This window comes from Phyllostomus hastatus, unplaced genomic scaffold, assembly GCF_019186645.2.
Source record: "Phyllostomus hastatus isolate PE091 unplaced genomic scaffold, TTU_PhHast_1.1 phas_contig_495, whole genome shotgun sequence".
NCBI lineage: Eukaryota > Metazoa > Chordata > Mammalia > Chiroptera > Phyllostomidae > Phyllostomus > Phyllostomus hastatus.
In genome coordinates this window covers 2,729,156-2,756,763 of record NW_025333895.1, presented here as the reverse complement: position 1 = coordinate 2,756,763, position 27,608 = coordinate 2,729,156, and the positions used below count along the sequence as shown (strand labels likewise).

Genomic DNA, 27,608 nt, shown 5'->3' with positions numbered 1-27,608 from the left:
CAACAAAGGTTTTCTATCTAACAACTGCCACCTGAGTCCATTAGGTCAGGAGGGTGGGTGTTCCCAGGCTAGAGACCTAAGTCTTGTTGGGTACGGCATTTGCTTAACTTTTATGAGCTGTAGTTTCCTAATGTATGAAAACAGGGACATTTTCCTTGCGGCATGGTGAGAGAGCGAGGGTCAGGAGGACAGGGCGCAGCGGCGAGGCTGCAGCCTGCACAGAGAGCCACCAGTCAGTGGGGGCTGGGCTTTCCCCCCAACATCGCTGTTCGCAGGCCGCACACCCTGCGCCCGGGCCTGCCTCGGGGCAGGCTCCCTCCTTGGCCTGTCCTGGCCGGCTCACGGGGTGGTGTAAGAAACGGCACCAACATTTAACCATGAAAGCAAAAAGTTTATTCATGTTTGAAACTACATATAACTACCACGAGGAAGACTTTTTCAATCCAGGGTGTAATCCAGTTAGAAAGGAACACGAAACGTTTTTAATACATTAGAATCACCGCCACAAATTATTTTCATGACTCAATCAGTTTCAGAATCGCATACAATACAAAAAGAGAGAAAGGAGAGGGGGCCCCATTACACAGGGTGAAATATACAGTACTGAATACTGAAATCTGAATGCATCACAATTAGTCGCCGCTTTTTTTTTTTGCATGAATTAGTAACAAGATGAAGAACATTCAAAATGTTTCTCAGTATTTACAACAGTTTTACTGATCCTGTTTTAAGACCCAATGTTTCCACTCTCGGTTTTTTAAAAGTTGCAAATGCAACCCTGATTTTTCTTTTAAAAGATTACAATGTACATTACATTTTATGAAGGGAAACAAAGAGTTAATTACAAGATGCAAAAAGATAAGAAAGAGACAAACTACAGCGTGAGTATTGTTCAGAGGTAGTAAGTGAGCACTCTAAGCTACAGAACATGTTGAAATTCTATTGGTTTGTATGAGTTCGCATGAGGTAATAAAGCTGTGTTTTGATTGGTGAGATGTATAAATACTCTTTTGCTACACTATATACAACACTCCAAAGAGCAGGGCCTTTGTCAATGCCCAGAGGACGTAGCAAACCTTGACAAGCCTGTGCAGCACCCAGCGCACACCGTAAAACCCAGACGGATCTCATGTTCACCCCCATCAGCAGCAAGTACCTTCATCTCCCAGAACAATCTGGATCCATAATGTAATTACCAAGCAGACTCTGGGCACTGGTGCTTTCAGAGAGAGAAAAGATGCTACCAGTCTCTGATCTAATTATAACACAAGAGATCGCAACACAATGTGACGGGGAAGATTCTTAAACACAACCATCATTAACAGAGATAGCCAAACAGCTCCTTTATTCCAACTCCATTAGCGATATGAAAGAAAGACAATCAAAGTCTGCGATGGAAAGAAGCAAGAAGTTCAATTTAGGTGAGGTGAATCTTTGCATCTGTCTTAACGATTGAGGTTTAGTATATATTGTACTTTTTTACCCTTAAGGCCAAGTAATTGGCAACTGTGAAACCATTAATGTAAAATATTGACAATAAATTATGATAAAGTAGCTACAGGACTGTCAACAATGTTAAATCTTGGCCTAATTGGATAAAGTGCTTTTTTAACATTGTGTGTTTTTTAAGTATAAATACAAATGATTATGATTCCTTAAAAAACAGATTACCAAGTTCTCTAATAAGACAAGGTTTTACAGTAAAGCTGTAGATGGTGGGCTACAAAAACGCGTTCCTTTTCCTCCTATTGCTCTGAATGCACTTGTCAAGGCATGTCAGCTCGGGGAAAAGTGTTGCCAGAGACTAGTTAGAGGTATCAGAGTGCACACTTCCGGGGCCTTCTGTAGGAGACGTCACAGAAGATGGAGTTGTTGCGTCCTGCCAGCCTCCATTAGCCTGAAAGGAGAAACACAGTTCAACGGGTGCACGTCTACATATTAATTCTACTCCCCAATTTAAAACACCCAGATGACAACATGAGAGCAAAGATGCATTAGCAAAATGTATTTTCCAAACCCACTTTGGCAGCACTGTGAAGCATGTGTTAAAGTGGGATTAAATGCATGTAAAACAAATCCATCCCACCAAGTAAAGACTCGGCAATAAATCAGCACGCTGAAGGGGGGCTTCGGCGGGTCTCAGGCTGGCATGAAGCTCGGCCTTTCATTTGATGGCAAAGATAAAGGGACTCAAAAAGAGGTCTTTTCAGAAGGGAGCAGGAGAGAAGCTCGGTGCGGTGCCTCAGCGAGACCTCGGGCTCCCTGAAGCAGAAACTTCAGCAGGGCTTAATCCTCGTTTCCACAGAGAAGAACTTGCCCGCCCTCACCCACCCATGCCTGACAGCCAGCCACTCTAAACCCTGGGAGATGAAGGCCGGACTTGCCCTCCAAAATAGGATCCTCCGGAATGAAAACGCATGAACTGTGGAGGAGCACACGCTATTCAAATCTGTATTCCAATTATCTCTAACTGGGGCTCCTACTTGGGATCTTGCTACCGCCTCCCACATGCTGCTGGCCCTTCCTGCCTCGGGTCTGCATCAGCAATAACAGTGCTCAGAAACAAATTTGCCTCGTGTCTTGGCCTATAGCGGCAATTGCTGAAATCAATGTCTGATCAGATTTCTGCTGTGGCAGACAGCTTGTCGCTACATATTTTTATGTCAGTCAAGAGGGAGGTGCGGGGCTCGTGAGTTGGGGAACACTGAGTGGAAGTGACGGGGCGGGCCTTTCCGGAGAGAAGGCGAGGGTGAGCTGGCTGACACCCAGCGCCTGCAGCACAGGCTGGCCTCATGCTGGGCTGCCCCAGACCCGCACCTCCCGCACCACCGTAGCTGCAGGTCACGGGGCTCCCCAGCACCCCCGCCCCCCTCACGCCCGTCTGCAACTTCTGCAAGTCCACCCAAAATGTCTTGTTTAAGGTCTGGGTCACTAGGCTACTGAGAATTCTTTAGATGCCCTGCCCAGCTTGGATCCACGGTTTGACGAGCCTTGGGCTGGGAATTTGTCCTTCTCCCGTGGTCCAGGTTCCCAGAGAACTCTCTGTCTTCTGGCTGGCTGCATCGTTCTGCATATAAAGCACCGTTCCTCTCTCTGGGGTCACAGAGGACGGGAGTGGGGACCACACAACACCGCTGAGATGGCCAGGGCTGAAGGGAAGAAGATTTTCCAGGCTCGAGGCAAAGCAAACTCAGGTTGGGGGCGGGGGGGCAGAAAAAGTGATGGTGGTGTATTTTCAAAGCCTCAAGAGTGCAGGCGGCTGCTGGCATGCTCTACATGTTTGTGCGGACTCCTAGAAATCCTCTTCTCTGTCTAAAAGGTAAGTTGTTTTCGCCCTCAGGTATGAAAATCTACTCAGAAAAAGAACTCTTACACAGATACAAGTCTAAAGATATTCCATCTGAAGTAAACATCATTCCTCTTTTATCCAAATTTATAAACAACAAATGTACAATATTTTTACCCAGCGTGGCAGCTGGAGGAGAGGTTGTCAGCAAGCATTCTTTTTTTTCAAAATAAATTAATCCTTACTCTGGTGGTTTGAGATTATGCACTGTATTATACAACAGCGCCTTATCAAGCCTCATCAGTGAAGATGGAATTCATGTCTGTAAAATGCTGCAGGCAATCACAGTTTCATATTTTATCATGTTGATAAGGATATCGCACATTCTCTGAAGCATTTCAAAACACTTAAATGAAAAAGGAGAAATGCAACTAAAAGGCTTTTTATATGGTTTGTTGTGGGTTATTATGAGTTATTTATAAACCCAAAAAGAAAGATTTGACATTTCAAATGTAAAAGATTTGAGTATTTAATGGTCCTTTTTCCCCTTTACAATTGAACATCCTCAATCACTTTTTAAATCATTAATATTTACTCTCAGAGCAAGCCAAGGCCCTAGAGGGGGAGAATTCTGTCCACTTTCTCTCTGACGCTATGACCACGTGTCAGGCGCCCATTTCCTCCCGACGCCTGGGCTCCCGGATCTGCCCACCCCTCCACCCCAGCCCCACCCTGGGGACCCGGTCCCCCTGGCTCCCTTTCAAGAGCTGTCTGTTCTTTTCCATCCATGTCAGGATGGAGGAGAAAGCAGAGTTTTGGTGAATTGGCCACAAAAGTTAAAATTATTTCCTTCATAATCAAAAACCGAGAGGCCATCACAAAGGCTGACTGCGTCTGTATCCCACATTGACAACTCAGCAAATCGCTCCGAAGAAGAGAATTCTTTGTGGAGCTTGGTTTGCTGACCGGTCTGGGCCCTCCAAGGCTATCGCCTTCGCCTGAGCTGTGCCTGGGAATTCTCCCTGCTGCTGGACTCTAAGACCAATGACCTGTGCTTCAACTTCTCCCTGGGCCCATACAGCACTGCCAGTGGGAGACGGCATCCTAACGGGCGGGTGCTTAAGGCCCTCTTGATGACAGGACACCAGACACTGTGGGCATCTGTGAAGATGCCTAAGGGTGCCTAGGTAACATCAAGTATTGAAGTCCATAAAGTGAAAGTGTAGTGAAGACACCGCCTCCCCCACCTGCCAACAAGGTGAGGGGCCAAGTCAAATGGCCAACAACGTATTTATTAGTCGCTGTTCACCTGACACTGTTCCTACCGCTCTTCCGATCTGGTTCCCCGGAGTACTCACATTTAAATTGTGTGGACTGTACAGTGAATTTCCTCCAAGGCCATCACTGTAGCCTCCCGTCTGATTGATAACATGACGGAGGGTATCCACCTAGAGGTGAGATGAAACAAAACGCGTCACTGCGAATCTACTGAAACATCATCACTTACAAAAGGAAACAACTTGAACTATGTGTGCCACGAGGGTTTAGCATCTTCAGTGGAAGACAAATTTACCAATCGAATGTGACTGGCAGAATTTCAACAATTCTTTGCATACTTAGGCTCACACATCTTTGTTTTCTGTGCCAGCCCAACAGTAACATCTTCACGGCAATGCAATCTTCCATCCACACCGGCCAATGTATGCAGTGACTGTGGGTGGGAACTCCTTCTGAGTATGTGCACTGGGTCTCTCTCTCTCTCCCCCTCTCTCTCTCCCTCTCTCTCACACACACACACACACACACACACACACACACACACGCATCTATGTGCATAGGACAGTTCTCAATTAAGAGAAAAAAGTTGACCCTGGAGTATACTTCAGGAACTTAAGTTTTTATATTCTGACTTAAAAAAAACACAGAAACAGTAATATGTTTTAAAATCATACACACACTGGCACACACAATTTTTCTGGTCTATTTTGGTACAAAAGTAGGATGCACCCAACCCCTCTCCATGAGCTCAAGCCAGAGCCGAATGCATTCACAAAATTTATCAAGTCTGAATCATCCAAAGTCACTGTTCACTTGACTTCTCATGAAATTAAATGGCGGGGCAGACGGGTCCCGTTTGGAAGCACCCAGCCCAGGTTCTACACAGGTGTGCAGACCACTTCCAGGGGGTGAGAGTAAGGAGTTTTGAGCCCAAACCCTACCCTGCTAGAAAGGCCCCAGCTGGGGCATTTCTCCTACCTGTGATTGCACATTGGCTCCGACTTGGGACCCTTGGTAAGAATCCCCATTCAGACTCTGCATGTTCATGAACATGTCCCCAGAATTTGGGAGGTTAAAAGAACCAGAAGAACCTGGAAAGGAAAGAGTTAAGTAGCTGAATAACAGAGAGCTACACACACAATCCTCACGACCTAGAGGCAGGGACAGGAGGAAAGGTACAGAAGGGAAGGATGTGCACAACGTGAAGCATTTCCAGATCTAAGAGGACAGAGGGCACAACTCCAAGAGGTAGGTCCTGCGATTCATGCTACATCTGGGGAAGTTCTATCAATGGGGAAGCCCCAGTAAGAGACAAAGAGAAAATCAAAATAAACAGGAGAACACCCAGTAGCTGGCCTGGAACCATCCCTCGTTTTCATTTATCACCAGGATCTGGTCATTAAATGTGCTCTTCACCATCGTTAACGGCCGCGGTGGACAATTACCCAGGGAAGAAACATTTCCCCGAAGTGCTTTCTTGGCTACACTCTACCTAACTCTCCTTTCACCTGTGTCATGCTCCCTTAAAAAGAACCTGGGGTGGACAGGGTAGGGGTGCGGGGGGAGGAAGACAACAAAAACAATAAAAAAACTGCGCACTTTCTGAACTTTTAAAGACATATTACTAGATCTCATTTAAAAAGTCCTTGAACTGCTTCTCAGGTCCATTTGTTGGGCCTTGCTGCACGTCCTTCACTGGTACTCAAGTTCCCTATAATTTTAAGATGTTTCTAATTCCATCACAAATGTCACATAAAATTTGGCCAAAATGTATGTGAGGAGCAAATTGCATCTATGTAGGAAGTCCCATAGTCCCCATAGCGAACTGCCTGCTAACCCTAGCGAGCCGCACGGGCACTGAAGAAATGCCAGGAAGGGCAGCAGACCGGAGTGTGCGGCTGCATTAGGTAGAAAGCGTGACTGTACTTAACTCCAACAGTCTAGCTTCACTGTATGGCCACGGGTAAATTTCCCATTTCTGCTACTTCATTCTGTGACAGACACTATTGACCTTAAAATGATATAAGAACAATGTAGTTAAAATAATCATTAGTGATGGCACTCTGCCCAACTGCTGAATTAAAAACCACTACAAAGTGTGGAAGTTCCAGAATCTACCAGTAGCAAGTGGAACTCACTATGAACAGTGGGTCTACAGGCTCTGCCCATCAATCATTCATCCATCGCAGGAAAGCCTGCATTTTTACGTAAACCTTCCTCTATAAATCCACTATGTTCTCAGCATGGCTCTTGTTCCCTGGCCTGTGGGACAGGGCTTTCTGGCATAAGGCTGCCTGGGCCGAGTAGGGAGCGAGCGCCGGTACGCACCAGAGTTTGGCGTGGTGGGCGAATTGGTCTGGTTGTTCTGCACAGCCGCGGCCACTGCGTGTGCGGCTGTCACGGCTGTCTTTGCAGCGTAGAGGTTGGCTTCTTCCTGAAACTTGCCGATATTCTTCTTGTACCTGATTCGTTTGTTGCCAAACCAGTTGGATACCTACAAATCACAGCAACATGAGTGAAGAGAAGAGAGGTCAGAGGGGGGAGAAGTCAAACTTCCAGGAACTGTTGGACACCAAGGGGACCCCTCGGGAGATGCTCAATTCTGAGCCTCCAACCGTACCCTGTGGATAATGCATAATGGTTTCAGGGGTCCACTTTCTCTTTTGGCAAACCTCGACACTCTTGTAAAGATACTGCTTCTGGAGCTAGTCACAGCAACACTAAAATGGCTGCAAGCCCTGTTGTTTATAAAAAAAAAATTCAATTGGTGTGTACCAATTAGTATATGAGTGACCAGTCCCACGGAAAGTAGCTAACAACTAAAGGACATGTTTGTTAAGTTAGGAAAATAATAAGGAATAGTTGAGAAAGAATGACTTATTCTTTCTGGGCCTCGAATATACAGCCCGCTTTTTGGCAGCTGTATAGTAGAAATCACGTTTGGTCTGCTGAAAAAAGTAACATCAATTAGTAATGGATGAAAAATCCCTTTGTCTCTGGCCTTGGAAGATACTGTGTATCTGCCAGGATGGCTGCTCGAGCTCTGCAGTTCCCACGTGAGAAGGTCACCACTTGACAACTCAAATAACTCCAGTGGTATCAAATGCAGATACACAGGGGCAGCTCCGATCTCATCCGGTGGGCTACACTTATTTCTCTTGCAAACGACTTACGCGACGTCAGCCAGTGCAAATGGAAGTGATTTCTAAAGAGGATCTTGTCAACAGGCAGATTTTATCACATGTCACTGATAGCAAAACTTCGGCCCCGGACTCATGGCTCAGTTACATTACATACTCAAGCACCTGTAGCTGAGCTATATAAAGAAGCTAAAATCCACACAGCTATTTATAAGAAAGTACCAATTGCTAAATAAAAGGCACTGGCCTCTCTTTTGTTAAAGTAACTGCTAAAAATATTTTCAATAATTCTTAATCATATGTCAAAGGGGCATGTGGCTAGGGCATCAGCCTGGGTGGATCACCGTTTTACCCTGAACAGTTCTTCAGAGCCCTGGGGAAAAAGGAGTGGTATGAGCCCTCCAACCCAATTTGTACCAGTGGCATGCCTGTTCGCCGTCTTTGCCAGGTCTTTAATTGCTTTGGAAGAAGAACTCTCCTTCTTCAACCTATGGCACTCGTCCTTCTGAAAGAGGCCAGAGAGCCCTGGCAAGGGAGCCACGCAAGGAAGACAATGCTGTTCCCTCCTGGGGAGTCGCTGTGCACACGCACACGTGCGGGCACACTCACTCAGGACCCCCGCAGCTCCCGTGAGCGGAGGTTCTACACACAGGAACGAGCCAAAACTCGTCAGCAAGGGAATGTGCTGCAGATCGGGACTCCATAGCTATTTCTGTCCCACCACCATTTCTTTCCCCTGAAGGACTGCAAGCACCTCTTCTTTCCTTCATACCAAACAGCAGAGGTTATCATAACTATCCTTTCATGACTGTCTCCTACATGCTTGCCCAGCATCACACAGAGCCCTTTGCATACATTTCCTCATTTAATCCTAACAACCTTAAGACCTAGGCAGTGAGTGCGGTGGTTACAATAGGCATCACACCCGTCCCATAGCCAGTGGCCTTTCTCACTTTCCTCAACTTGTCTGACCTCTTAGCAGCGTTGGACGCTTGTAATCGCCACCCCTCCTTAAGGCACTCTCTTTGCGAGGTGTCTGTGATACTGTGCTCTGGCTCCTCCCCCTTCCCTGACACACCAGGTGTGTGTGCATGTGCACGTGGCCCTCTTTTCTCTCTCCTCGAGCAACCGTATCCACATCAATTATTTCCATTTCTGTCTCTGTCCTTAACTTCCATGAAGAATTTCAGTTCTCAATTTTTAAGACATTTCCATACAAATGTTCTGCCATGACCTCTAACTCAGTAGTCTGAAATGGAACTCACGTGTCCTCTGAGCCTGTGCCACCTCTCTTTCCTCTTTGTGATCATGGCATTGGCCCCTCCAGAGACATGGCCCTCACTACCTCACATAGTCCCCGATTCCTCCATTAAACAGTTCTAATGGATATACAGTTCCCTCTTTGGAACAAAGATCTAGTTCCCTTTCTTTTCTACTCATTGGTTTTAGTTCGAGCATCTAGACCAAGGCTGTCAAACTCATCGTCACCGGGGGCCACATCAGCCTCACGGTTGCCTTCAAAGGGCCGAACGTAATTTTAGGACTGTATAAATATAACTACTCCTTAACAGTTAAGCAAGAGCTGGGCACTGCTTCCAGGCAGAAACAAGGTGCTGGGCCAGATTAAACAAGGTGGAAGGACGGGTTCGACCTGCAGGCCTTGTGCTTGCCGCCTGTGATCTAGACTGTCACATACACGCTCTCAACAGCCCCAAGGGACCAAACCCTTGTCTGCCCTCCCTTCTTTGAGCCCCATATGCTTGGGGCTGGTGTGCATGGTAACTGTGCAGGACACGGTAGTGGGAGGAAGAGTTAGGAAAGGGCACAGGTGAGGAAGCAAGGAGGGCCTGCGCCGGGGAGAGCTGCAGGTGGGAGTGGAGAGGGCAGAGAGAGGGGCAAGCGACAGATGACGTTCACATGGTGCCCAAGCCTCCAAGGGGTGGGAGACAGGTGCTCTGGGAGGAATTTCTGCACCAGGAGAAGTCAGCCGCAGTGACTATTAGAATCCATTCCCACACCAGCAGCACATGACTCTAAAAAAGTTCTCAGGGGGTGGAAGGATCAAGAAAAAAGGAAAAAAGACTCATGGACATGGACAACAGTGGTGACTGCAGGTGAAGGAAAGTATAAGATGGGGGGGTCAAGTAGTAATGGAAAAAATACAATGAAAAATTAAAAAACCCCACAAAATTTCTAAATTAAGTTTGAAAAGGGACCCTAAAGGTATCCGTTCTGATCATGGCTGTGTTAAGGCAAGGTCTCTCAGAACCCGCCTCACCTTTCATGAGTGCGCTCTCGGCTCAGGAGGCAGATCTAGCTGGTTGGCAAAAAGCCCCTTCAACATGCACTACAACTCTAGCTTGTCTGAACAGGACTGACAGGCCTTCGAAAGGGTTAAATATTGAATCTATCTACAGTGCAAAGGGAGAAGCTCCTGGTTGAGAGGGAATTTGGCATTTCTTAAGCATAATTAATGAAAATTCCCCAACTCTGAGTTTAGCAACAAAGGCCCATCTTAGAATTCTCTTCTTCTAAACAATTCTCTGTTGGATTCCGTGCTTTGTAGTTAATATTACCTTGACAATCAGAGAAGCTATAATACATTAATGAAACCTAGCCTGGAAAATCAGATTACAGTTTTATTAACAGTTTCATAATTGAGAAATCTCTGTACCATTGAAGGTCTCATCTCTAGATATGTAAGAATCCAGTGTTTATGCACACCCCTGGACCAATCAAACAACAGTCATCACTAATAAAGGTTTATTTAATTCTCACAGTAAAATTTTAATATCACCAGCAGCCTGGGGAAGCTTTAGCAAGTGGATTTGCTTGACATCAGATCGTTTCTATTCTGCTAGTCCCAATACTTCTTAATCTTTAATATCAGGCAATTAAAATTAATGGCCACTCATCCGAAGCTACTGTGGGCAGTGTTTCCTTGACATCAATTGTTTGATGGGATTACCTAGAGGTTAAACTAACAAGCAAGGTTTAATTGGAAGCAATGAAAGAAGCAGTGATCATACGTTATGTTTAACCTGCATAACCACATCTAAATGAATATCTAAAAATGTTAAACTATTTCTCAAATTAAAATATGCACGTCCCATTCTGATATCACAGATTTGGGCATTGCAGCAATACGGCCATTAAGACCACACTGCTGCAAATGAGATCAACGTAATTAATGTATAAATCGACACCTAAGTTCAGGCATTTTTTTCCCACCCTTTTAGAACAGATGGATACAATTAGTTGCAAAAGAACCCCTACCCTCACCCAGTAGGCAGCACCCAAAGCTACAGACCACATGTGTCCGCTCCTACGCAGTGCTCTCGGTGCAGCCAAGCTGTACACACAGGGCACTAAAGGACAGCAGAGCGTGCTCCATCTCTGAACCGGAATGGTCTGCACATTGGTCCCCAAATAGAATCACAGGCAGGAAATTGGTGGAGAGAAAGGGAATACACTGTCCTGCGCTTCTCTTTTGAGCCACATATCAAGGACTCATAGCTCTGGACTATGCAAAAGGCGAAGGGCCAGGCAAGAATTTCAAAATCAATTAAAAACGAGAATAAAAACACAAATATTCTCTTCATTCTGCTGATGTTCATTGCCATCGGCTCCCAGACTCTGAGCTTTGCGCAACCAGGAGAACGTGTAGTGAACATTTTTTGCTGGCTGCTCATTTTCTGTGCCCGCCTGCAAAGGCAAGAAGTGGCCAGAAAAGCTTCTGGTCTCTCCCATTTACTTCCACCATGCATTTCATGGGGCTGCAGGCTGCCAATTGCTTTTAAAGAGTAAAATGTTTTTATATGCAGACTCTAAGAGACAAACGGGAGAAAGAGAGCGTACAAGGGTGGTTTCCAGGGGTTGGTGGCAGAGGGGAAAGGGGGTGGGGAGATACTAGTCAAAGGGCACAAATACCCATTTACAAAATTAACAAGTTCAGGGATCTCACGTACAGCACAGTGACTACAGCTAATAATACCGTATCATATACTTAAATGTTGCCAAGAGAGTAGGTCTTAAATGTTCTCACCACAAAAAAGAAATGGTAACTATGTGAATGGATGGAGGTGGCAGCTAATACTGTGGTGGCAATCATTTTGCAATTCATGAATGTATCAAATCAACAGCCATACACCTTAAGCTTATACAAATGTTATGTGTCAATTGTATCTTAATAAATAGGGAAAAAGTAAAATTCCTTTCAAAATATAAGTAAATTCAACTTTTGTATCGCCTTGTTACCTTCTTCAAAAAGGTATTCAGGACCTTTCACTCACTCAGAACCTTCAACTCTGAAGTAAGTAAGTCAGGTGTGGGCAGTCTCATGTAACAGGTAGGTGCTTGGGACTCAGGGTTTGGGCTCAAACCCACACTCGGCCATAGTAATATCTTCCTCATGAAATTGTTGGGTGAGCTAATGATTTTGGCACATAGTGATTACCTGGTAACTCCTGGCTATGACTACCACAGAGGTTTTATCAATGAAGAAATGAGACAGAGACTCTACAGAAATTGCCCAAAATCACAGAGCAAAATGTGATGGATCCAGATTTCAACCCCAGAACTTCCCATCAACCTTTCCCGTTTCATAATCAACTGGAATATGTTTACTAAGTATCTGTTATGGTTAATACAGTAAGGCCTCGCGTAAGGCCATTGATAGGTTCTGCAAATTTAAGCAAAACAACATGTAACCAAGCCAATTTAACCACAGACTCATGGATATAAACTAGAGTTAAGTTCCTATGGTATCTCAACATTATAATGAAATGACATTGAACAAAATGATGTTATTCGAGGACCTGCTATACTGTACTAGGTGCCACAGGGAGATGAAAAAATAAACATGTACCTGTCTACCTGCCTCGAATTTACAATCTAGTTATGAAGTAATGCTAGACACACAAAATAATTAGCAAAAATTGCAGAACACTGATGAACACACCGAGCTGTGCAGAGCAGATTCTAAGTGCAGCAGAAATTTGGAGGAAGAGAAGTCCCAGCAAGTCTGGGAAATCAGAGCAGACTTCCGAGGTGAGATGAAGCTTGAACTGGACCTCAGCTTCAATTCAATTCAGTAGTATTTTTATTGAGACTCCACATTTCAGAGGGACAATCCCCTAGAACACAGGTGGCAAACACAAGGCCTGCAGGCTGAATCTGGCCCGCCACCTCGTATTATCCAGCCCGACACCATGTTTCTACCCGGCAACAGCACCAAGTTCTCGCTTAACTGTGAAGGAGTAGTTACATTTCTACAGTCCTAAAATTATATTCAGCCCTCTGAAGGCAACCGTGAGGCTGATGTAGCCCCCAGGGAAAATGAGTTTGACACCCCTGCTCTAGAAGCTGTGTTGCTACAAACAAACCAAAAACATAAGCTGCTGCCTGCCCCTCTCTCCCTAGGCCTCTCCAAGATCCCAGGGACTTACTCTACTCTCTAACAATTCCCTAAACCCCTCTTTGTGGTGAAAGGGGATGCAGAAACCATTCCAGAGGAAAAGAGGAAAGGAGAATCAAGGAGTGTTGACATCTGAGTGGAGGGCTAACAGTGAGGAATATCCATTTCCACTGGGGAAAAAGAGGGAGCAGTGAGAGAGGGGAGGGCATGGGTGTCAGGGGGTGAGCAAGAGTACAGGCAGCCGAAAGCACCTCAAGGCTCTGGCTAGGGAACAGGACCGGGGAGAGTGCTCCAGGCAAGGAAAAGCCGGAAGAGGGGCTCTGCAGGCTCTCTCATGCCCCGCCCCCACGGGCTCAGTTAAGTTCCAGTTAAGCAGAGGGGAGACCAAGACAGACCTGAGATTTCTAGGAAGTGCAGCCAGGAGCAGGTTCCTGTGAAGACCCCTGAGGCCACCTGAGGCGGCTTTACCATCCAGGCACCTGTCTCGTATCGGTGGTCTACACACTTTTTGCTGTGATACTCCCTAGAGAAATTTTGCAAAATCAGGTACCTGGTCACGTATTTTTTTCTCCTTTGCATATTTTAAAGGTTAGCATCTGCAATTTTTCATAAGTTTATGTAGCTGTAAACAATGTTATTTCAGTTTGTCATAAATGTTGACATTTTAAAATAAAACAGTAACACTATTCTTTAAAATGTATCCAACCAAATCTAAATAGCAATGCAATTTGATACTATTTTATTTATCTTATAACTGAATTTACTGGGGTGACATTAGTTAATACAATTATATAGGTTCAGGTGTGAAGTTCTACAATGCATCATCTGTATATCATATTGTGCTCACCACCCAAGTCAAGTCTCCTTCCACCAACACTCATCCCTGCCATACCCTCTTCTACCTCCCCAGCCCCCTTTCCCTCTGCTAACCACCATGTTGTTCTCTGCATCTGAGTCTGTTTCGTAACCCCTTCAGCTTCTTCACTCAGCCCCGCAACCACCCCCCCACTGACAGCTGTCAGCCTGCTCTCTATCTGTGAGGCTGTTTCTGTTTCGTTTGTTAGTTTATTTTGTTCATTAGGTTCTACATGAGTGAAATCATATGGTACGTGTCTTTCTCTGACTGGCTTACTTCACTGAGCATAATGCTCTCCAGGTCTCCATGCTGTTGCAAAGGGTAAGATTTCCTTTTTTACAGCCAAGTAGTGTTCCATTGTGCAGATGTACCACAGCCTTATACCCACTATCCATTTTAAAAACACATAAACTTGCTTTTCTTTAACAGTCAAAAATTTTGTGTTCTTGGAAAAGTATTTAGATTTCGTTTCCCTCCATGTTATCTTAATGCAACATCATTTAATGCTCTTCAATAGAAATATATGGACATTAAAATTGTTTAGTTATTTGTTTCCTGTAATTGTAAGGCTCTACATGTTTACTATATCCTTCTGGATTACCACTACTGTCTAAAATTGAACAAAGCAACACAAATACTTGTTTTGATAAATAGAAACTTACTTTGACTATCAAAAGTAAGGTTTCTATCACACATGCATTTCTTAATCGGAGGGGGGTGGAGTTATAAAATGCTGACTGAAGGAGGTTTGGCTATCACTAACACTTCACATAATCCTGTGTTGTACCAGAGAGGGTCTCACACTTGGGGGCAATAAGCTACTGCACTGGTGGGCGTACCCCTTTCATGAAGTGGGAAAAGGTCAAGTGGGAAAGGGGAGGAGGGAAAAAGAAACCCCACACATGCTTTCCATCATAGCAGCTTTTCAAGGCACACGGATTTTAGGAAAGAACACATACATACATATATACATAAGGAAAGCTGGCCAGTGGAAACCTTAAAACCAGGCATGCCCTAGGAACCTTTGGAAATTTTTTACTTACTTTGTGGAGCATCTAAACCCTAATTTGAGAATAACTCTGATTACATTTTAATTTCATTGTATGACTACAGCATGGGAGCCCCTCAGATGGCATGTGCCTAGTAAAGAACTTCATCAATAAAAACATTTCCCCCCACTCCTTAGTTCATGTCCATGGGTTGTACATATAAATTCTTTGGCTTCCCCATTTCCTATAAACCTCCCCCTGTCTATTTTGTCCCTACCAATGATGCTTCTTATTCCCTGTACCTTTCTGCCCATTCTCCTTCCTCCCCATCTCTGATGATAACCCTCCATGTGATCTCCATTTCTGTGATTCTGTTCCTGTTCCAGTTGTTTGCTTAGTTTGTTTTTGTTGTTTTTTTTTAGGTTCAGCTGTTGATAGCTGTGAGTTTGTTGTCATTTTATTATTCAGAGTTTTGATCTTCTTCTTTTTCTTAGATAAGTCCCTTCAACATTTCATATAATAAGGGCTTGGTAATGATGAACTCCTTGAACTTGACCTTATCTGGGAAGCACTTTATCTGCCCTTCCATTCTAAATGATAGTTTTGCTGGGTAGAGTAATCTTGGATGTAGGTCCTTGCCTTTCACAACTTTAAATACTTTTTCCAGCTCCTTCTTCCCTGCAAGGTTTCTTTTGAGAAATCAGCTGAACTTTAGAGTTTATCCTTAGTTTTGCTTCTGTGCATAAAACACGTTAAGGAGAGGATGAGCACTTGTTTGGAAAAGCAGCAGCTGACACAAAAATATCATTATTGAGATCAGCAAACTAAAAATTTATGAAGCACAAATCTTAGACAAATATGTGATTGTGTTTCCCATGTTTACTTGTGATGCATACTTTATGTACTGTGCCTAATTAAATGCAACAGATTATGAAATGTTGAAATGCCAAGTTGTGTATAATGGAACATGTAGCATATTTACATGGTAAACAATTTTACCTCTAATAAATAGTTTCTCCCTAATCAATATGTCTTCATCTCCATTATGTGATTCAATCTGAAATGAGGGATGGAAGCCAGAGACTGTTCAATTTTTAAAGTTAATGATGTTAATAAACTAAATCTCATTCTATTTCTGTCCCTCCCAAGGGTGCACACTCAGTGTGAGGACAGAAAGGCTGGGCACACTGCAGATAACCACCTGTGTGTCGTCCCTTGAGAACCCAGAAGGCAGCTGAGCAAAGGCTTGAGGGCCAGATGGACCTGGTGTGAATCCAAGCTCTGTGATTTCCTAGCTGTGCTACCTTGGTCAAGTCATGTCATCTGATGTTCTCCTTTCCTGATGTACAGGATGGGAGAGTGATGCATACTCCTCACAGGGCTGTCATGAACATTAGATGAGATAACACGTTAAAATACACAGGACGAGGCCTGAGATGTACCAGGCAGCCGATAAACATTAGCTCTCCCTTTGCTTGTAACAGATAAGCAACAAGAGCAACTGCAAGAAAACCCTCTACAGGCTCCAAAGGTCAGGTCGCCTTTTTCACAGGAGCTTCAAGTTCTGGGGAGAGCCGTCCGTGCTGGTGGGGTACTGGCAATGGAGGAATAGGTAGCAGTGAGAGAGGGGAAAAGGGGGTGCTCCCCCATACACCTCAGCAGAAGAAACTTCCTACCAGAGAGGAGAATAAAACTCAGACCAAGGACTCCTGTCTGCCACACACCTCCCAGGCTACCTCCCCACATAAGGAGCTGATATTACCTACGCCTCCCTGTCTCTCCTCACTCCTACTCCAACATAGCCACGTGCACGACAATGCAGTGGACCCAGAATTTGTAGGAAACTTGGGTTTATATTCTACTTATACTTATACTTATAATAGCAGCCATTTATGGAGACTTCACTATGAACCAGCCATTGTATTAGGAACTTCACATGTATTATCTCATTTACATAAGACACAGTTTTACTAATGTAGAAACTGAGGTCAGAAAGTTTATATAACTTGCCTGAGACCACACAGCCTTTCCTGTGCTTTTTCCACTATGCCTTATCTAGTAAGAACTGTTTTTATTTAATATTCTTTCATTTAAAAAAATTAAAAATTGTTTACTCAATTTTATTTCTTTTCCTTTGTATTAAATGGCTAGGGCTATAAAAGTATGTTCTACCTTTTTATTGCAAACTATTTTGGCTTTTATGGTTAAAACATGGGCTAGCCCAAGAAACCAAACCATTTCCCCCTTTTTAGAAAATAAGTACCAAATTCCTAACAGTTGTCTTGAAAACCAACTTTTGAAACACAACCCATTTCTAATGCGAGAACTAACAAATAGAAATTCCATTTCCATAGTATTTGAAATAATTTAAAACAGATCCACTTGTCAGGTACCATTTTTTTTTATTTGAGGCTGTGAGAAATTTTATTGCCATAATGCACTGACACCCTCACAGTTTGGCTTTGCCCTTTCTATTCTGTGCATGATAGACTGATAACTACTCATGACAGTCACAAAGAGGTTCATCTGCAAAAGTATATAAAACGTCAGCCTCGCGGCCACAGCACAGACAAAACAGATGACACCATTCATCTCCCTAAAACACGTGCTGAGGGGTGGTTCTAAATGACCACAGATGATGTTTTTAGTTAAAGATGCTTTTCTTTAAAATCCTCTCATTTTAAAAAATGTGTTAGGTGTACAACTAAATAGGTTCCTTTATAAGGTCCATGGAAAGCCCTTGGCAGATTTTAAAACACTGACAACCCAACTGTGAAACTGCCTCCCATCAGCTGCACTGAAAGGTGGAGCCATTTACCAGGCAGCACGCCAGAATTAACACTCAAGAGCACTCTTTAATAAACAATAATGGACCGGAATTTTTGTCTAGATAAGTGTCATGTAAATCTAATTCCTGTAACTGAAAACATCAAAATTTATTCAGTGTGCTACAGTCAAACCTTTTGTTTCATGAAAACCCTTATTTATTCAAGCACCATTCCCTACCGAATATACACCCCAGTTTTCTTTTCTTTTTAGAAATCCAGAAATGTTTACTCAATTTATTTAAAATAGAAATACTTGGCCTCAAAAGGTATGCTACCCTTTCAACATACATAATTAATTCTCACTAAACATGACTCATACATTTTTAGAGTAAAAAATACACCAAGGGCAGGCCTATTCAGGCTAAGAGCAGACACAGCCCCACCTGCCAGCCCCTCGCAGCCACCCAGGCCCCTCCGGCTCTCACCTTCATGGAGCCTACCCAAGCCCGGGGCTGCTGGCACACTGCTGGTCTGCTGGAGCGCAGAGACTCCGTTCCCCTTTTCTTTGGGAACCTGCACAAGGCTCTGTATGCACAACATGCCCAGCAAGAACATCCCGGCTGAAAGGGGGACAAATTACATTTACTGAGCACAAATGATACGCCAGGCCTTATACTAGGCATTCTCCCCATATGATCTCATGTAGCCCTCAAACCTCTGAAGAAATTATCATTATCCTAATTTTAAGGGCAAAAAGTGGAAACTTCGGGTTAAATAATCAGTTCAAGATCACACTACTACTTAATAATGGCTGAGTGGAGTCTGAGTGGCTTTTTTGCACCTTCCCATACTAAATACCTACAATCATCTGGAGTTAAAGTCCCAATTCCTCAAAATCATCAGTAGTTTGAAATGACCGTGCCACTGCCTAAATGGAACACGAATGATAAAACTTAGTTTTGGTTAAAAAAAAAACAACCCTATAGTAACTACAGGGCAATAATCTACACATCTAACTTTAGGAAATCAAGAGGGAGAAAAGGAAAACTGTGTATACGACTTTAGAACGTTCCTCTCTGGTCTTTGGCCCAGTCACCTGACAAGGCCCCAGGGGAGCTGTGGTCACCCGTCAGTTCTCTGATCCCCTTCCACTCCTGGGCTCTGAACTTTGCTAGGGCAAGTCACAAGCCCAGGCCGCTGGCTGGCTCTGCCAACGATTCTACCCTTTGACTCATCTCTGGCCAGGTCATTCATGCCACACACATTCAGAGTGCCCAGCAGGCACGGTGCTCCCATAAAGCGGACCCTGTAATCAGAGTTGTAAACATTTACACAGGGATATTAAAGTACCAAGCACTGTTCTAAGCACTCATTAAATCCTTGTAAAATCCAGTGAGATAGGTTCCATTTCCCCCTTATATTTTTTAAAAAGGTAGTACATAAAATATGGTTGAGAATGAATATCCAAAAAAAAAAAAAAGCAGGTATATTAAGAAACATCTGCAAAAAAATATGACACTGCTAATTGCCTTGAGGATTGGAACTAAGACTCTTGAGACAGAAGAAAGACTTGAAAGAAACAATTTCTGAGTTTGTTGAGCTCTACTGTGTTTCCTTTAAATTTCACTAATTTCTCGCTTATCTATATTATTTCACTATTCACTAATTTCTGTGCTTATCTATATTATTTCCTTCCACTTTTTTTGGTTTAATTTACTGTGTTTTAAAAGCTTGAAATGGACCCTTCGTTGACTGATTTTTGACCTCCTCCATATATGAGTACATAATACATACAGGATATACATACACACATGTATATGTTTAGTATGTTTAAAGCTATAAATTTCCTTCTATGCATGGCTTTCACTGCGTCCCATGAATTCTGATAAGCTATATTTTCATTATGATTCAGTTAAAATATTTTTCCAATTTCTATTGTGGTTTCATTAACCTATGGGTTACTAAAAAATACAGGGATGGGCAATAGTAGGCTTACAGTTGTGAGTATGCAAAACAGTTTATTTTTGTATTATTATTAATTATTGTGTATTTCCCATACAGACACTGTAAACCTACTTTTGCAAACCCCTTTATATTGTTTTATTTTCAAACACCTTTTTGTCATTAATTTTTAGTTTGAGTCCACTGTAGTCAGAAAACATACACTATGTTTTAAATTATTTAAAATTTATTAAGAGGGACTTTATGACCCAGAACATAGCTTTTCTACAAATGCTTGAAAAGAAGATATAATTTGTACTTGTGGGGTATAGTATTCTATACATGTCCATTAGGTTGTTTGCTCATCATGATGGTCAAATTTTATATCTGTGCGACTCAAAGTGTGGTTCTGATACGCCAGGCTCAGAATTACCTGGTAGCTGCAAACTGTCAGGCCCCCCTCCAGATTCTTTGCATTAGAACCTTTGGGAACAGGGCCCAGGAATCTGTATTTCAACAAGCTTTCCAAATCATTCTCACGCATGGTAAAGTGTGAGAAGCACTGTTCTACATTATTACTGATTGTAAGTATTTGTGTATGTGTGTTCTGTTAGAGAAAGGTGTAAAAATCTCCTATAGTGATTTTGGATTTATCTCTTTTTCTTTGAAATTTTATAAGTTTTTGCTTTATGTTTATAAGCTTCTGCTAATAGATTCAAATAAATATAGAACTGCTGTATCATCATTATCTAGTGTGTCTCTATCTCTAGCGAAACTTTTTGCCTCAAAGCATTCATTATCTGACAGAATAGAGAAACACCAACTTAATTTTGGTTATTGTTTGCATGTTACATTTTTTCCCCATATTGTTATTTTCATTCTTTCTGTGCCCTTATGTTTTAGATGTGTCTCTCAGAGAGCACATATAATTAAGTTTCATTTTTATATCTTGTCTGACAATAGATGCCTATTACTCAGTTACATTCAATTCAGTTATATTTAATGTAAGCATTGATAAATATGGATATGAATCTATCATCTTAGTAAGTGCTTCCTATTTGTCCCATTTATTGCGATCTTTTATCCTCACCTTGCGTGTCTTCCTTTAGGTTACTTATTTTTAAAAATTATTCCACATCTCCTTCTTTATTAGTTGGGAAGTTACGTACTCATTCAGTATTCTTTAAGTGACTACCCTAGAGATTATACAATCTTAACTATCAAAATCTACCACTAACAGGTACTTTTATATTAACTGGTACTTTGACCACCTTTTGCAGAAAACTGAAGAGCATTAGAACACGTATCCTCCCCTCATAACTTACAAGATATCATTGTGTATTTTAATTCAATATAAATTGTTAACCCAACAGACTTTATTATTTAAGACAAGCAGTCCATATTCATTCAGATTCACATACACATTTAGCTTTTTCTTTGCTTTTCCACTCTTCTCTGCATCGCCCTCCCTCTCTCTGGAATCTTTTTACTTCTTCCTGAATGATACTTTTTATATTTGCTTTAAAGAAAAACATGGGACAAGTTCTCTCCATTTTTTAACTGAAAATGTCTTTATTTCACTTCCACTTTCAAAGGGCATTTTTGGCACATGTGAAATTCTAGACTGACATTTAATTTATTCCACTTCTTTAAAAATATCATTCCACTTTATTGTGGCTTTACAGTTTTCATTTAAAAATTAGTAGTCAGTCTAACTGCTGCTTCTCTGAAGGCAGTCCTGCCAGTTTTCCCCTCTGGCGGTTTTTGTTTTGACTGTGTTGGGGTACACTTCTATTTATGAATTCTGTTTGGAGACTGCAGTATTTCATGACTCCATGGTTTGGAATCTTCCGTCAATTTTGGAAAGCTGTCACCCTTTCCATGTTAAATATTGCTTCTGACCCACTCTTATGTTTGCTTCTGGGACTCCAGTTACCTTTATTGCAGACTTCTTACTGTATCCTCAACATCCCTTACTCTCTCGTGATTTTCTGTACTGTTATCTCCACATTTCTTAGTGTGGTTATTTCCTTAGGACCCACCTGCCAGTTCACTAATCCTCCCTTCAACTACGTCTGAGCTGCTTTTAAACCTGCACACTGAATTCTTAACTTTAGCTGTTGTATTTTGGGCTCTGAAATTCCTATTTACCTTTGTTTCCCAGTTCTCTGACAAAACTTCTATAATTGCCTTTTATTTTCTTAGGCATATTAAGCATACTGATTTTACATTTCATATCAGATCCTTTTGTTTTCTAGATTTCTGTGGATCTGTTTCTATTGTCTGTTGATTGTGCTGGCTTCAATACATGCTGTCATGTCTTCTTGTATGTCTGTCTTTGTTTTCTGATTGTGTGTTCAATGTTACATTTGCTTTACTTATAGAAACAACTTGAAGCCTTGAATGACGCTGTCTTTCTCCATAAAAAAATTACATTTGCTCAGCCCAGGCACCTACAAGTACTAGTAATCCAGTTTCAAGGACTGAGGCAATGTAAATCAAGCAGGTTAACAGTCTCTTTGAGGGTCTGTGTCCTTCCAATGCACCCTTGCTACTAGAATGTAGCCCTAGTAGTTTAAGTCCTAACCTAAAGCAAGGGAAATAAAGTAGTAGCGCCCCCCGGCATGTCCCAGACACCTAGACACCAGCTCCCACCCTCTCAGCCCTGCCAAGTTGTCAAAAGCACTGTTTAATCTCTCTTAGTTACCCTCTCTAAATGACAAATGACCCAGGGAAAAGTCATTTCTCTTGGCCTTACTTTCTTCTTATCTACAAATGCCCAGGGTCTCAACTATGAATTTGTGGGGATGACTCCCAAGCTACATCTTTAACCTTGAACTTTCTCCTAAATTATATTTCCAAACTGATCATTTCCCAACTGGGCACACCTAGCACAACTACTACGAACCTTTACTCTCCCCTCCATCAAAGCAGCATTTCCTCACGTGTCTCCTATATCCGCTAATAATATCACCGTCTTCAATTATTTATTCTAGGCTAAATACCTCAGCTATCTTCTATGACATTTTCTTCCTCAGAATCACATCCAATTACTTCCCCAATCTCCAAAACTTCAGTTCTACCAACAAAATACCTTTCAAATCCATTCCTGTTTTCTACTGTCAGTGGCCTAATTTAAATCTTCACCACTTTTTGCCTGAATTATACTATTAATCTATGCAATCGCTCTCATTCTTGGGGTTTCCCCTCAAACTGATCCTCACATTAGTGCTAGGATTATCTTTCAATCTGATCATACACCTCAACCCAGAAATCCCTACCTTCCATAATTCGTTTCATAGCACTTATTACCATATAATTATGTATGTTAGTACTAATAATTATATATATCTCAATTATCCCTCCTTCATTAGAATAAGCTCCACAAGGACAGAATCTGTTATACGTAGCACAGTAACCAGAAATCACTAGTTGCATAAATACTGTTGAATTAATTAATTAGTGCAAAATAGACATGTAAACCGTTCAACCTCATAATTGCAGGCATAATTGCAGACATCTAAACGTCATAATTGTAGACCTTCCCCAAATCAAGCTCAAGCTTACTTTTTACCTAAATCATTTCTTCAGCACACATTGAGTGTCTACGTGTTGTGCACTGTGCTAGGTGTTAAGAATATAGTGCTGAATAAGACTGCAGTCCCTAACAACACGGAAGTCACCATCTATTATGAGAAGAACATTCAGCAATGCATTATGGAGTTATAATTGTAGTAAGTACTATTAAAAATCTGTAAGAATATATAATGGAGGATATGAATGGGAGTAGAAGAAAAGCTTTCCTGAAGAACTGATGTTTGAAATGGGCTTTGAAATAATAATTAATAAGATATCTATGCATTTGCACAGGGAGGGCAGGATTAGACAATTCCAGGCAGGAGAAATAGCATAATAATAATTATTATTATATTTTTTCCTTACTCTGTGATAGGCATTCTGGTAGGTCTTTACATATATTATCAATCCAAAGTTTCTATAACCCTATAAAATACATGCTGTTTTTGCGCAAATCATATATATGAGGAAATGAGACACAGGGTGGTTAAATGACTTGTCCAAGGCCACAGAGCTAGTAAGTTGGAAGAATTTCCTTATCCTCTGAATAGAATAAACCCCCTCGTACCATATTCCAAAATAGCACCCACGTGCAACTCTGTACTGCCCCAGGTAACCTGTGTATCCTGCCAGTAACATGTTTGTCTGCCTCCCCCAAGAAACTTGATGCTTCTAAGGGTAAAGGACCTATCTGATTCATCCTTTCTGCCGCAGTGCCACGCACAATGCCTGGTACACAGTAGGCACTCAGTGCTTGTTGAGTAAATTATAAAAATAGCCAAAAACCTTGAATGATACCTTTGGCTGGATCAAATTAACTAACTTACACTGTTTGTAGCTTCTATTCTCAAAATCCATACTCGTTTTAGAAAAGTAATATGCTCTCCACATAGCTGGCAGAAGAGTCAGGAAAAAGAAGAAAAGCCAAAGACGAGAACAAAGGAAGTACATCTCTGGAGAATTCCAGCTATCCGGCGTGGAAGTATTACATAGTCAACATAAGTGGGGCACCTGGAGGCTAGAACTTGGGGTCTGCCCTGATCTGGCACCTCCATCCTTCAGGCTACACTGTGTATACTCGTCTATATCCACTCTCACCCTGCTCTAGGCTCCAAGAGGCAGAGCTACATGCCCTCAGGCTTCTGGCCCAAGGAAGTCACTGGGAGCAGATGAGAAGAAAGGAAAATAAGGTCAGAGTATGTGTTCCCCTGACTCCCTCACTGTAATACTGCTTTCACTTAAGGTCTCAGCCACTGTCCTCCACACGCCTTCTGCATCTTGGTGAGGTGACACAACCAAGCATTACACCAGTATTATCCTTTGTGGTTTCCCTGCACTCTGCCCACACTTCTGTCAATAGTCACTTTATTAAACTCTCCTCAAATTATTCTAATTTGAGTGTGCCATCTGTTTTCTGCTGGGACCCTGACTAATATATTGGCCTATTGGTCTGACATGCCTCACAGAAGCAAGGCAATGGAAAGGTGAGATGTGATGATCAGGGGCAGGCACAAGGGGAGACTGATGGGAATGCTCAAAAGGAAGGAGTAGGCAAAAGGAGGTGACGGGTACAGACACTGGAGAGACCATGACTCTGCTTATGGCTTCTTCTAAGGAATAGGAAAGCTGAAAAATGCCCCATCTAAGGGGGAAATAGTCTCTATCTACCCTTTGTTTGGGTATTGTGTCAAACAAGTGTTAGAGATTCCCTTTTAAAAAGTCAATTCTAAAATAAACATAATACCTGACATCACTAGAGCAAGCTTTAGGGACCATGCTAATTTTTGAGCTGATTGTAGAGAACAAAAACAAACAAAAAAAAAATCAGAGGCTTCCCTTGTTTTCTTTAAATCTTGCAGATATGCCTTATCTGTACTCAGTGCTACAGCATCCTCAAAGCTCCCATCTTTTCACAGGCTGCTCCTTTGTTCTTTGCACACTATTTAATGACATCCCATCTCCACCAGGACACACAATCAGAGCCTTTATAGAACAGAGGGTCTGTGGCCTTCTTTTAAGACAGTGTGAAAGAACCACTTTCAACAAAATAGCTGCCATTTTCCTTCAGCTTCTCTCCAGTTCACCAATTGCATACTCACAGTAAAATCTACTTCTGCCTTCTATCTACTGCCAAAGTAACTGAAAAGGCCGTTATGGATAGCTGAAAAAGATACTATAATTTGATAGTCATCTTTTTTCCCCTGCTCTAATTATTATTTTAACAGGCTTCTTCTTATTTTAATACATTTTTTAATAAGGAAATCTTACTTACAAATTTTAATTAGCTTACTGAATATTCACTGCTTTGGAATAAGTAGTTTAATGAGTAAGGAGACCTCAGACTACTAACTAGCCTGGAGTCTGTGAAGTGGCTAGGGGGAAATGATGCAGCCTAAGTGATATAAGCCCTGGCCTGTGCCTCCAAAACCAGGACTCTGCAGCTGAGGCCTCAGGGATAGAGGAATCATACTGCCTCTTGCAGGAAAAAAAGTAAAAATTCAGTTTCTTCCTTTTTATCAAATAACTTCTATGTACAAACCCCCAGCCTTCCTGAAGACTTTGTATCTCTCGTCCAATCTATTAATTCCTCTAAACATTCCTCTCCTCATCTGTAAGGGTTAGGTACTTTTCTTCACACCAGGTTTTCAATACCGGGTCTTGTGCACCATTTTAAAGGCTCTAAAACATGTTAGTTGAATGAATAAATGAATGAATGTGTGAATGAATCTTAATGCTTCCAATTAACCTCTTTAGCATTTCAGATTCTCATCTGTTTAAAAAAAATCAATCTTTTCTTTATAGCGTGTCTCAATTAGAATAGCAATGAAGAATAAGTTAGTATTTTTCATTCTAAAAACACCTAGCACAAAAGTAGAGCCAGAGTTATTTAAATTCCAAATTGGAATCAGGAGAACAATGAAGTATTTTGTGATTTGGTAACTTGAATAATGAGTGCAAGTTAGCTCCATTCCAAAAAAGAAAAGCATATTAATATCTGCTCCACTAACTAAGAATATGTGACAATTTAAGTATGATTCTCAGTGCTTATGGTATTAGAAATAATTTCTTTTCCTGTGAATTTTCAGGGTGTTATATAAAAGGGGAACTCCAGCTTAATCAACCCAAACCTCAGGATGTCCAAATTAATGTAGGGCTAATATAAATTGCAATTTTTTACTTACCTGTGCCTATTTTATTATATTATACAGTGCATTTTAAAAACTACAGTATATATTAACTTAATATGTCCAAAACCAAATACCTGATTTTTCTCTTCCCAAAAGCTGCCCCAACATACTTCATGACAATTCCATCCTTCCATGTTCAGGCCAAAAACCGGAATCATCCTGTACTCTTCTCCTACATCCTACATCTAATCCATCAGTAACCCCTCTCACCTATCCCTTCACAATTACCTGGAATTCAGCCGTCTCCCACCACCTTTACTACTAGCACCCTGGTCCAAGGCACCATCATCTCACTCTGTGACACGCAGTGGCACCCTAACTGGCGCCTCTGCCTCCCCTTGCTTCCAAGGTCTATTGTCAATATAGCTGCCATGGTGATCCCGTTAAAACTTCGGTCAGACCAGGTGACTCCTCAGTTGTCTCTAAAAGCCAGTCATTACCATGGTCTCTAATACCCCTGCACCATTTGGATCTCTCCTACTACGTTTACTACCTGCTCCGACCACTTTTGTCTGAGGGCGCTTGCACGTACTCTTCCCCCTGCCTGAAATGTTATCCACCAATTGGCCACGTACCTTGCTCATTCATGTCCTTCAATATTTCCCAAAGAATACTGTCTCAGTAAGGGCTTTCCTTGCTACCCTATTAAAAATTACACCATTTAATTACCTGTTCCCTTTCCCTCCTTTTATCTTCTCCACTAACACCTATCACTGTCTAATTTATCATTTCATTTACTTATTTTATCTGTTTATATTCTCCCAGGAAAATGTAAGCTCCATGAGGACATATTTGTTATTGCTGTATTAAGTAAGCTTTTTAGTCAAGTAAAAATACATATATATACAAAAAAAGGGACACATAGTATAGAGCTCGATAAATTTACATACAGTGAACACACCCATGAAATCATCATTTAGAACAATAAGCAGTCCCCTTTCCAATCACTCTTCTCCCAAGGGGAACCCCTAATCTGAGAGCCTGGCTTCTTTCACTTAGCATTATGTAGTTACTTACAGTCTAGTTTATTTGTTAGCATTGCTATATAATATTTGAAATATACATAAATATACTACTTTTATTTACCCATTTTCCTGATGGACATTTCCATTGTTATATTTCCATTGTTTATAGTCTATTAAGAGTGCCATTGATAAGGATATTCTTATG

At 42.0% G+C, this 27,608-nt stretch overlaps 1 protein-coding gene across 2 annotated transcripts in view; it reads right to left on the bottom strand.

The window, feature by feature from the left end:
• Positions 1 to 370: 370 nt before the first annotated feature.
• PBX3 (PBX homeobox 3) overlaps positions 371 to 27,608 on the bottom strand; it is a 194,231-nt gene continuing 166,993 nt past the window's right edge. The window contains exons 6-9 of one of the 2 annotated variants that reach the window (XM_045846477.1): positions 6,893 to 7,058; positions 5,543 to 5,655; positions 4,645 to 4,734; positions 371 to 1,897 (exon numbers count right to left, since the gene is read on the bottom strand). In XM_045846477.1, the coding sequence (XP_045702433.1) occupies positions 1,805 to 1,897; positions 4,645 to 4,734; positions 5,543 to 5,655; positions 6,893 to 7,058 (462 nt within the window). In that variant the 3' untranslated portion in view covers positions 371 to 1,804. The remainder of the gene's footprint in view (positions 1,898 to 4,644; positions 4,735 to 5,542; positions 5,656 to 6,892; positions 7,059 to 27,608) is intronic. The other variant, XM_045846478.1, reaches the window with a different exon arrangement.